A 12,723-nucleotide genomic window follows, 5' to 3' on the forward strand; every position below is an offset into this window, starting at 1 on the left:
TTTCTGAAGAAAGGTCTAGGCCCGAAACGTCAGCTTTCCTGCTCCTCTGATGCTGCTTGGCCTGCTGTGTTCATCCAGCTCTACACCTTGTTATCTCAGATTCTCCAGCATCTGCAGTTCCTACTATCTCTGAAACAGTGAACGTGTGAAGGGTTCGCCACCTTGTGGTGGAGCAGAGTAATACAGTAGACCGTTCAATGTCAAAATAATTATTCCGTGGTACACTTAAATATTTCTAATGCTGTTTCAGCCAATTTTATGACGTCAGGGATTTCATTGATGCGAATCAATAAATCTCTATAAAACAACTAATTCTGAAGTCTCCAGACACCAGGGTCAATATCTGTCTCCAATTTGAAAATTAGAAATGACAATTTTTCATTGTAATTGATGATTTGCTGAAATCACAGGAATATGTGATTTGGAAACTTGGTCTCCTGAGAATGGGATTTCATTAATTCCAAAGTAAAACAGAAGCGAATCTGAGGCAAAAATGCAATAGAAGTCTCCATACAGAGCCCAAGTGGAAGATTGTCAGCTCCATGTGAGGATTGGGGCATAAATGTGTACTCGTTCCCCTCCCTGTCACTGTCTGCTCCTACTGCTTGCTGTCATTGTCAGCTGTATGATGGTAAGTTGTTTCAATAACCAGAGTTTAAAGAATTTCCCAGCTGACTATGGTTCTCAGACATCTGGACCGTTCCTACATATTTATTCTCATATTAGAAAGTAATGATAAAGAAATTAATAGTATGATGTAAAACCTGGTCTAACAGAGTATTTATATTTCAGGGTGCCCAATGGGCTTCTATGGAAAAGATTGCATTCAACTCTGCAAATGCCAAAATGGAGCAGACTGTGATCATGTGACAGGAGAATGCATGTGTCGCACAGGATTCATTGGGAAACACTGTGAGCAGAGTGAGTGAAACAGCAGAAATGCAAACACATTCTTTTCACATTACATGAAGTAGAGAGCATCACCAACCATCACATATTTCACAAAGCCATAACAACTCCAACTCCAGTTTAAGGAGAGGCAATGGTCTATTGGTATTACCACTAGATTATTAATCTAGAGACCCAGTAATGTTCTGGAGACTAAGGTTCTAATCCTGCCATGACAGATGGTGGAATTTGAATTCAATAAATGTCTGAAGTTAAGAACCTATTGATGACCATGAACCCATTGTCAATTGTCAGGAAAAACCCATCTGGTTCACTAATGTCCTTTAGGGAAGGAAACTGACCACCTTACCTGGTCTGGCCTACATGTGACTCCAGACCCACAGCAATGTGGTTGACTCTGAAATTGCCCTCTGGGCAATTAGTGATGGGTGATAAATGCCACCTAGCCAGTGATGCCCTCACCCTGTTAATGATTTTTTAAAAAACACTAATTCCATTTATCTGAACTTGGTCTATAGCCTACTATACCCTGGCATTTTAAGTGCTCATCCAGATACTTCTTAAATGTTAAGGAGTGCCTGCCTCCCCCATCCTCTCAGGCACCGTACATAACTTTTACCACCCTCTGAGTGAAAACATTTTTCTTTGGATTTCCTCTAAATCATTTATTCCTCATCTTAAACTTGTGATCTTATGTAAGTCTGCCATAGGGAAAAGATTCTCACAATTTACCCTTCCTATGTCTTTTGTAATTTTGTGTACCTCAGTCAGAATCCCCTTCAGTTTCCTCTGCTCCAAAGAAAATAAACCCAGCCTATCTGATTTCTCCTCATAACTGAGACTTTTCATCCCAGGCAACATCCTGGTGAATCACCTCTGCATCCTCTCCAGTATGACATCCTTCTAGTAGTGTGATGACCAGAACTGCAAACAGTATTCCATCTGTCGCCTAACTTATGTTCTATAAAGTTGTAACAAAACTTCCTTGCTCCTATATTGTATGCCCTAAGCATCACATAGTTTGCAATTATGTTCAGCATGGATTGGTTGGACTGAAGGGTCTATTTCTGTGCTGTATGACTGTATGACTATGTGCTTTCTTCACCTCCCTATCTACCTGTGCTGACACCTTCAGGATCTATGGACTTGAACACCAAGGTCCCTTTGTTCCTCAGTACTCCCTAGGGACCTACTCTTCATTGTGTATATCCTTCCCATATTAGACCTCCCGAAACACATCACCTCACACTTATCAGGATTAAATTCCACCTGCCATTCCTCTGCCCAATTTACCAGCTGATCAATATCATAGTACAGCCTGAGACCATCCTCCTAATGGTCAACAATACCATCAATTTTCCTGTCATCTACAAACTGACAAATTTTCCCTTCATTCTTCACATCCAAGTTGTTAACATACATAACAAACAGCAAGGGTCCCAGTGCTGATCCCTGTGGTGCACCGCTGTTCACAGGCTTCCACATTCAAAAACAACTGTCCACCATCACCCTATCCACAAGCCACTTTTGGATCCCAGGGCTCTTACTTTTTGGACGAACCTTCCACATGGGACTTTGTCAAAGGCCTTTCTTAAGTCCATGTAAAGTGCATCAGTTGCACTACCCTCATCAATATATTTAGTCACCTTTTCAAAAACTCAATTAAATTGTTCAGACAGTATCTCCCCCTAAGAAATCCATGCTGACTAGCCACAATTAATCCCTGCCTTTCCAAGTATTGATTAATCCTGTCCCTCAGAAATTTTTCCATTAATTTCACTACCACTGACATCAGTGGTCAATTGTCATAGATCCACGTGTAAAAACCTATGTATATTTTTCAGCAAAAAGCTACAGTCACAGCATTAAGAACTTGACACATCTGAGGTCATTTCTGTGTTGCTGATGACACAGACAAAATTATGAAAACAAAATTCAATTCATTAAATCTAACCCCTCTCAAACAGAAGACTAGAACAGACATTTGTCTCAATAGAGTATATCCTTTTGTTGTAGCATTCATTGAAGAGTCCTTATCTCTTTAACTGAACCTATGGAACCTTCTCAGTGATGTAAATCCCTTCTCTGTCAGACCTTTTCATGTTACACACATTGTGGCTGTTTCCTGAGCAATAGGGAATATTCATTCTCTACAGCATCTTTCTGACAGGCTTCCACAAAACTGTGAGATACAGTGATTTTCCTGTGGTTATTAGGCACACAAGAAAATCATCCATTTCCTCACATACTAGGTTAGTTCAAAATCAAGTCATTAATGTGCAAATAAAGAGATTGTTCAGTCTTCTGGGAAACTGGGAATAAAACTCAACATTATATACATCGACCCATTTTCTCTGTTTTCTTCCTACACCCTCAAGGCAGGACATAAAACAGTATTACAGCAGTATTTTGCAAATGACTTGACAGCAGTAATACACAGATTAGTTGTAAGTCCTGCTTTAAAAGTAGATGCACTCAGGAACCTTGATTTTCCACTAGGGTTATGTGATCCTATGCATAATTTCTGCAGATCTGCATAGGAGGTTTTTGGGAACGTAGCTCATAATGAACCAATCTGGTAGCTCCTTATGCACACTCTACCCCTGGAAGCAATGGAGAATGTACAAAGTGTCACCCACTTATGGAAAGCTGTGTGTTGTAAACTGTTGTTATGTATTATATCCAAATGTTGAATGTACATCATTCAAAAGATTTTGTTATTTGCATCATGTTTGGTAGAAATTTTCCTACATTGTTATGGGCAATGTAGGGAATGTTTTAATGTTGAAGCACAAGAAAACCCATGCAATTGATTTTTTTATGTTTAGTTTTTCATAGGATGTGAGTCATTGGCTAGGTCAACATTTATGCTCATCCATAATTGCCCTTGAGAAGATGATAGTGAGCAACCTTTTTTAACCACTGCACTCATGGACTTTGAGTACACCCACATGCAGTCAGGAAGGAGGTTCCAGGAGTTTGAACCAGTCAGGAAGGTGCGCGGCTTGGAGGAAACTTGCAAGTGGTTATGTTTCTGTGCATCTGTAACCTTTGACATTCTAAATGTCCTTCTCTTGTTGAAGATGGTCATTTGCTAGCAATTGTGTGGCATGAATGTTACTTGCCACTTCTCAGCCCAAGCCTCAGTGCTGACTAAGTCTTGATGTATATGGACATTGTGCGATCATCAGCAAACATCCATGGAAGGTGGTGAAATTTGACTTTGTGATGGAGGGAATTTCATTGAAGAATATGTTTGGTTAATGCACTCAGCACTTCTGGCTGAAGATGGATGCAATAGTTTAGCCTTCTCTTTTGCACAGATGTTCTTGGCTCCTCCATGATTGAGGACAGGGTTGTTTGTGGAATACCCTCCTCCAATTGAATTGGCCACTGTTCTCATTACAGGATGTGACCAGACTGAAGATCTGAACAAATCATTTGCAGGACCACCTACTTCTGTCTGTCATATGCTGCTTCAACTGTTTGGCATACAAGTAGTCCTCTATTGTAGTTTCACTAGGTTGGGGTAGCGCAGTGACGCAGTGATTAGCACTGCTGCCTCATAACACCAGGGACCCAGGTTCGATTCCACTCTCGGGTGACTGTGTGGAGTTTGCACATTCTCCCCGTGTTTGCGTGGGTTTCCTCTGGGTGCTCCAGTTTCCTCCCACAGTCCAAAGATGTGAAGGTTAGGTGGATTGGCCATGCTAAATTTCCCACAATGTCCAGGGGAAATGCAGGGTTACAGGAATAGGAATGGGGGGTGCATTTGGGTGGAATGCTGTTCGGAGGGTCTGTGTGGACTCAGTGGGCCAAAAGGTCTACTACCATATTATAAGGATTTCATGACACCTCACTTTTAGTTATGCCTTCTGCAATTTCTGGTATGCCTTCCCACCATTCCGATTGATCTCCTGAATTGATGGCCATGATAGAGTGGGGGTGGACAGGGGCATGAGGTTACAGTTTGTGATTAAATATAGTTCTGTTGCTCTGATGGCCCACAACATCTCCTGGATGTCCTGTTTTGAGCTGCTAGATCTGTTCAAAATTACAAGACAATAGTGTAACCAGGCTTATTGTCTTAACCAGAAAGGGAATTCAGCACTAATATATTAATAATATTGTCAATGTCATTGTCTGTGTCTCCATTGGTAGCACATTCACTTCAAGGTCACAATATTACAGGTTCAAGTCCCACTTCAGGATTTAATTGAGGCTGATGTTCCAATGTGATATTGAGGGAGTACTGCATAGTCATTCATGCTATATTTTGAGTAAGATATTAAACTGAGTTTCGATTTGCCAGCACAGGAGGGTGTAAAAGATTTCATAACATTACTTGACTAACAGTTGTGAGTTCTTCCTAATATCCAGGCCAATATTTATCCCTCAATCAATAGCACAAAAGAAGCAGCTTATAATATAATTATTGCATTGTTGTTTGTGGAAGATTACTGTACATGTTAGCTGCTGTATTTCCTACATTTATAGCAGTGACTATATTTCAAAAGTGCTTCAGTGTGTGTTAAGCATTTTGAGACATCCAGTGCCCTTGAAAAGAACTATATAAATGCCAGTATTTTTCTAATAATATTTATAACAACATAGCTTATATTGATTGAGACAATCAATAAAGATTAAAAGCAGGAAGTTAACAAAAAAGGAAATGCACTGAGCTTCTAATATACTGTATGCATGTGTAAGTAAATATACCCATGCAAAAGGTATGATTTTGGCAAAGAAAGACAAACGAGGCAATTATTGATGCTCCATTTTGCAGATGGAGAGTCAAAACTACGTATTATATGCAAGTAAAGCAAGGTTAGAGATCGGGGAAAAATATTGGACTAAGGTACATAGACATAATGCATTCCCTATTTTAAACTTTTAGGGGCATGTTTTCATTATAATTCAGATACACAAATTTATTATGCAAGTAGAAAAATAAAGAAAGCTTCTATGACCTTGTCAACTGATTTACATCTACATACTCTGATACAATTATCTTTTACCCTCTAACTCCCTTTCACCTGAAAACTAAATCTAGGCTTTGACTAGCTGCACTAAGATGGGTGATCAACTACCTTGTAATTACACACTTCACTGGTAATAATCAAGAAAAGGCTATACAGGCAATTTTCAATACAATTGAGGACATGGAAATTTATAATGGAAAGAGTTGATAGGACATGCACAGATGCAGGAATTTTAATATGTTCTGGATATGTACAACATGCATCTAAACAGCCACTTCTATCTAGTAACTTGTGACATAAGACGAAACAAATAAACAAATAGATCATAGTCAGTAGAATTTTTTTCAAAACGGAGCTCCTAAGAAAGTTCACTTTTTCAAAATCATGAATACTATTTCATAACTGCCTTAAACCTTGACATTACTGAATTCATTAGCATGTAGAGAGACTGTGTAAACCCTGAATTTACATTTCCAATGCTTTATAGAGTGTCCTCCTGGTACATTTGGCTATGGTTGTCAACAGCTATGTGAGTGCATGAATAATGGCACCTGTGATCATGTGACTGGGACTTGCTACTGCACATCTGGATTCAAAGGCATCCGGTGTGACCAAGGTATGTGATGCATGTAGAGATATTTTCTAATCAATCTGTATCAAAGATGTTATTACACATCCCTCTGGAGGAAATGGGCTTTGATCCCGGGCCTCTTGGGCCAGAGTTAGGGACGCAACCATTGTGTCACAAGAGCCCAATTAAAGAAAAGGCAATTGCATTGCTCCTCATGAGGTGACTGTGGCCAAAGCTAGACCAGAAGCTGGGGTATTCAGGAAGTCTTGATCTGAACCATTTGGAATTTCCATGCATCAATTGTTTTAAATAAAATCTCATAAAAGTAGAAATCAGAATTTTCCTTTATACAGAATCAATGCCAGTCACAATTTAAAAGTGTCCTATTGTGAAGGGTCAGAATTTGGGAATGATTTACTGAAAACTGCTTTTGGGTCAAGTGGGACTTTGTGGTTTGGATCCATCACAGAGGAGATTTTTTTCTCATTGATTTTCACTCTCCCCCTCTTCTCCTGACGTTATTATGAAGCCATAAAATTCAACATTCAGCATGATGGGCAGTGGTTTAAACTCCAAGCATCAAGAGATATACAGTGAGTGGCTGATTCATAGACCATAGTTTTTGTGTGCGAGGTATGACCTGGGAATTCCTTTTAGCAGAATGCCAGCAAATCTCCGTTCAGAAGGCTGTTTTGCATGATTGAAGCAGGTTTCCTTCCTTGGAGAGAATACTTCCGGGAGGTGCTGCAGAGAATAGAAACTGATGAATATTCCAGCAATTTTCACATGTTTTATACCAGCAGGTAACGGTTACTTAAGTGGGAGTCCAGGATATTGTGTCATCTTCTGTGAACATGGCACTCACATGGGAGAGGTAGTATGTAGCTGGTCGCTAAATATTATTTGGAGGAAGATTCGAAGCAGAAAGTGATTGGAATATTCTGCTCCTGGAGATGGTGAATTTGGAGAGAGAAGGGGCATTTAATAGATGGGCCAGTGGCATTCTCAAACCGCGGTGCCTTCTCACCTACAACAAAATTAAATTTGAGTTGGAAGGCTTCTGGTCAATTTTCCTGCCCACTACCAATTGAGGTCTTTAAGTGGCCATTTCAGAGCTTCAGTCTGCCACTGCTGCAAACAGGCTAGGGCTATGCAATGTGCCCAACGGGTCAAAAAGTGTTAGCAACTTGTCACTTTGGGGGTGATGTACCTGATCAAAAGGCTTGACTTAACACAGGGATGTGCTAAGTGGAAGCTAACCGCTGCCTTTGAATCCAGCACTTACCACATAACACTGCTGAGCAGCAGCTACCACGCTAATCGACAGAAGCTCCCATCGGAGGATCCACTCCCTGGGAGACTGGATTCCAGTCTCCGCTGATGACCTTGCCACCACCTGTTTGATGTGTGGCACAGTAGGTATTTCTGGAATAGGTATCACGAGTCTCTCATCAAGTTTCCATCTGGCTAATAACACCCCACTGCTTCAACAAGATTCCACTCAATGATGCATTCTCACAAAGAAATGGTTAATTGTGGTGGATCAATTGACCATGTAAGTGATATCGATGTCCTGACAACTTGCTCAACAGTAACATCACTTGCACCTTGACAGTATGGAGAACTGCATGAAAAATCAAATCCACTAAGGTAGATCCCATTTTGCTCAGTTCAAATAATTTTGGACAATACAATTAGGAGAATGGACACACTCCATACTATCTGGTTTAGCAAATCTTCATTTGAGGAAGTCATTTGTAGATTACACCATATACAGAAAATTTGATGTTGCCGAATGCTGGCTACTTGAGATGATACATTATGTCATAGTGCATAACACCCAATCTCCTGTATTTGGTTTCAAATTCTCTCTTTTTTTGAAGTTTAGCTTTTAATAGAGAAAACCTTATTAATAACACTTTAAACCAGCCATATTCATTTGGAATCCTTACATAGATGAAGTTAAGGGGAAGCTGTATATGTGCAGCTTTTATAGGCTGATAATGTCACTGGACTGGTACTCCAGACCATCTGGCTAATGGTGACCATGTAACCATTGTCAATGATTGTAAAAAAAACTCTAGTTCATTAATGCCCTTTAGAGATTCTCGGGATTTAGGTGCACAATTCAGCTAAGACTGCAATATTACACTGAGAGAGTGCTGCTATGCTGGAGGATGCCATCTCCTAGTCAAGGAAATCTGCTCTCCTCCAGTTAGGAATGAGCAATAATTGCTCATCCAACCAGCAAAACCTACATCTCATAAACAAATAAAAATGTGAGCGAAAAAGGAATAGAGGATAATCTGGTGAAGTGAGATGACAAAAGGGGTGAAGAAGCATGATTGCAGCCTTTGTCAAGCTGAATTTTTGATTCTGTGTTTTAAACTTCATGTGTGTAATGTGGTACAATTAAAAGTCACATGTGTTCTTCCTGTAATAAATCTGCTTTCTTTTCCAGCTGCTCTACTGATGGATGAACTAAACCCCTACACAAGAATCAGTCCAGCACTAGCATCAGACAAGCACTCCATTGGAGCCATAACTGGGATCATTATTCTTCTTTTGATAATAGTTGTACTACTGGTTCTGTTCATCTGGTACAAATGGAAAAAGAAAGAGAAAGGACACGACATGCCCAGTGTATCATACACTCCTGCCATGCGGATAACTAATACAGACTATTCTCTCTCTGGTAAGATCAGCTTCAGTGCAACAGAGAGAAATTGAACTGTTGCACTGGTTTCTAAGGCTGAACGAATGCAATTGAATATATACTGAGTTATTCTCCATGCCATTGCATCCAAATCCATCCAATTCCTCTTGTACCATTAATGAATGTACAATGCCCAAAATTCTGTACACAGCTTGAAACCTAGGAGAGGTGAGGATCTTCATCAGCATTGCAATATGGAGCAAGAAATTAAGCATGGGTGAGGAAGGAGAGGAACAAATGATGTGTGTCACATCTCAGTTTCAGTGATTTGGGGGCAATTCAAGAAATGGGTCAGCTGGACCTTTGGCTCATTAATCAGCAGCATTTTAAGAATTCACTCATTTTTACTTACAGTTTTCACCAGGCATTATTAAAATAATGAATGAAATATAGAATGAAATAATACATGAAAAAAGTTTGTTGTTAGGATTAGTGTCAGATTTTCTGTCGCCGCAGTCTCTCCTTGATCATAGAGTCAAGCCTGATTCCAAGAATTTAAGGCCACAATTCAGCTGATACTTCACTATTACATCAAAAAATTATTGCTCAGCTAAGAATGCAATCTTTGACATGAGACAGTAAACTCATGTATGTTCAAATAGATGTTAGAGATTTCATTGCACAATTTCAGTGAGAGCAGTGATCCCTCCCAGTGTGTTGGCTAACTTTCCCTCAAACAATACCATCAAAGATAGTTCATGTGATTATTTTTGCAGTGCTGTTTGTGGGATCTTGCTGTGTAAATCTCTGCAAAGTTTGTCTACAAAACAACAGCTACATTCAATAATTGTTATTTGAATAAGGGTAGCATATAATTGTAAGTTCTTTTTAATATAATTATGAATTATGGAGACTTAGAAAGATTAGACCATGAAATAGACAGGAAATAAAGAAGAATGTGTGGCCAGGCTGAAGTAAATTGAATGCCAGTATGTTTTCCACAGTCAAATTAATGCTGGTGTTGCTATTAACTTTGATCACCATGGTAATACAAGTCACCAGCATTTTTAATGCTTAGTCTATACATACTTAAATAATGTAGCAAAGAAGAAATAATTCAAGTTATGATAACCATTTCTTGTGGATCATCGTATTTCCAGTTTGTGTGATCAAACACAAAGAGAACCTTTTGAAATACAACAAAGCTTATATGAACAATGCCTTGGATTATGGTACTTCTGTAAATTACCTGGATTTGCTGTACAATTACACATGTGGCATATGAACTGTACTTGTTAACTGTTTAATAGTTATGCATCAAAAGTTTTCAGACAGATCATTTTATTGATCAGATGAGATTAGTGATAGTACTTCCCTCTCCCATTCAAAACACTGAGTGTCGTTACCTCTCAATTACTGATCCTCTGTTTGATGCCACCATTGTTGATCAAGAAATGCACCTGTGAATCTATTTCATACAGAAGAATGGATGTCTGCGTGTTATCCATCTAGTTAATAATTTCTTAATCTCAACTGTATCGAAACAAGAGTGCTTCCAATAAATTCAACCTTGGAGCCAAAGCTGCTAAAATTTGTAGCATTGATGATAATTCATAAAATCATACAGTACAGAAGGAGGCCATTTTACCCATCATGTCTATGCTGGTTTTTTGAAAGAGCTATCCAATTAATGGTTTGTACTTCTGCTGTTTCTCCATGCCTTTGTAATTATTTCCAATTGGTAGAGTTCCATGTTGTGATCCTCATAGTCATCCTTGGGAAACGTAATAAGCTTAAGCACTGAGAACAAAAATAAATTAGTGTTTAAACCTTTCCCATCCTCATATTTTGTTTTTCTAACATCCCAAAATCCCCTGTTTACTCTCCCTGAAGTCTAAGGTAATCTCGCAGATCATAGTCATATATTTGTGTTTGAGTTGTCATTGTGGTTCCCACACCATTATTAATTTAACAAAATAATTTTGACAGCAAAATGTACCTAGCACTGTACTAGTGACACAGGCAGAAAAAGCTCATTATTATTCATTGTTTCTCTCTTTAAGTGGGCATATGGTTCTCTTGTACTGCCACAGATCAGGTGATTTACTCACATCATCAGCACAAAATGCACAATGAATGCAATGAGCAGATTTGTACTTGGCACCTGTACCACGCCCTGTGACAAATCAAGATGTGACTCTGAACATCTCATTACTACATACTGACTCATCAGCATTGCTGTTTACCTTCACTCTTCAATAGAACCTTTGAAATAAATTGTCTGAATTGGTGCACTTGCAGAATTTCTACTGAACAATGACTAGTCTTCTAAGGCTTTAACTATTGGAACATGCATGCAGTGTCTTTCATTTCAAAGTAGACAAGGCTACTTGTGTACCATTGCTAGTCTCAATAATGAAGTATGATCTGTTTTACATTGTATTCCAAACAGTAACTCAGTGCCTTTTTCACACCATAAACTAGATAGTCAAAATTATTGTTATTGTCTAAGAGGTTTATTTGAAATCACAAGCTTTCGAAGCACTGCTCTTTTGTCAGGTGACTCCAAAAGCTTGTGATGTCAAATAAACCTGTCAGACTATAACCTGGTGTCGTGTGATTTTTGACCTTGTCCAACCCCAGTCCAACACCGGCAGCTCCACGTCATACACTAGGTAGTGAACCAGTACCCTTGATAGTGAATCAATATCATATTCTATGCTGTAGCTCCTATTTCTCAACATCCCATTTCTCAGGTATCCTAGATAGTGAATCAGTGCCCCATTGCAATCTGTACCCTCAAATAGTGAATTAGCATCCTGTTTCATACTCTATCCTCACCAATCAAACAGGGTTCCATGACACCCTGTACTCTTGGTAGTGAATCAGCATCCCATTTCATACTATACCAAATAAAGTGAATCAAAAGCCTGTTCACACTGAACCCTTGATACTGAATCAGAGTGCTGTTGTATAATGTACCCTGAATAATGATTCAACATCCCGTTTCACATTGTACTCTTGATTGTGAAAAAGGGTGCCTTTTCACAATGTACCTTTGCTGGTCAAGGGTTCCTTGTCAGCTTTACCCCATATTAGTGAATTATCCTCCTAAGTCGTACCCACCCTGGAAAGTAAATCAGCTTTCTGTTTCACACTGTTCCCTCAGTAGTGAATCAGTGCTGTGTTTTATAATGTAGCCTCAATATTGCATCAGTCTCAATTTCACAGTGTACCGTAGATAGGAGTTTATAGAATGCTTTTGAGAGAGTTGATTAGAGCAGCACATTCTGGAAACGAGCAGAGAGTAGGCCATACTGGACTTGTTTGATACTGTACAATCTGACATAATTAATTAATGACTTCAGAATAAAGGCACCTGTAGATTGCAGGGATTGTAATGTGATTGAATTCTACTTCCAGTTTGAAAAGAAGAGTGAGTCTAAGCCTAGTATTTTAAGCAGGGCAACTATGTGGGCATGAAAGCTGAGCTAGCTAGAAGTAAACTTGGTTATTAGGCAAGCATGTAGACAATTGGAGTAGCAGTGGCAGACGTATAAAAGGAACTTCAGTATAAGTACATTCCTACAATGAAGAGAAATTTT

General features: G+C 39.2%; 1 protein-coding gene across 1 annotated transcript in view; it reads left to right on the forward strand.

Annotated features, from left to right (window-relative positions):
- Positions 1 to 10,403, forward strand: part of megf11 (multiple EGF-like-domains 11) — a 322,648-nt gene extending 312,245 nt beyond the window's left edge. Inside the window, exons 11-14 of the mRNA XM_048615768.1 lie at positions 793 to 921; positions 6,379 to 6,507; positions 8,924 to 9,157; positions 10,279 to 10,403. Of these exons, the coding sequence (XP_048471725.1) occupies positions 793 to 921; positions 6,379 to 6,507; positions 8,924 to 9,157; positions 10,279 to 10,403 (617 nt within the window). The remainder of the gene's footprint in view (positions 1 to 792; positions 922 to 6,378; positions 6,508 to 8,923; positions 9,158 to 10,278) is intronic.
- The last annotated feature ends 2,320 nt before the right edge of the window (positions 10,404 to 12,723 follow it).

Source organism: Rhincodon typus, chromosome 33, assembly GCF_021869965.1.
Source record: "Rhincodon typus isolate 14 chromosome 33, sRhiTyp1.1, whole genome shotgun sequence".
In the NCBI taxonomy this organism is placed as follows: Eukaryota; Metazoa; Chordata; class Chondrichthyes; order Orectolobiformes; family Rhincodontidae; genus Rhincodon; species Rhincodon typus.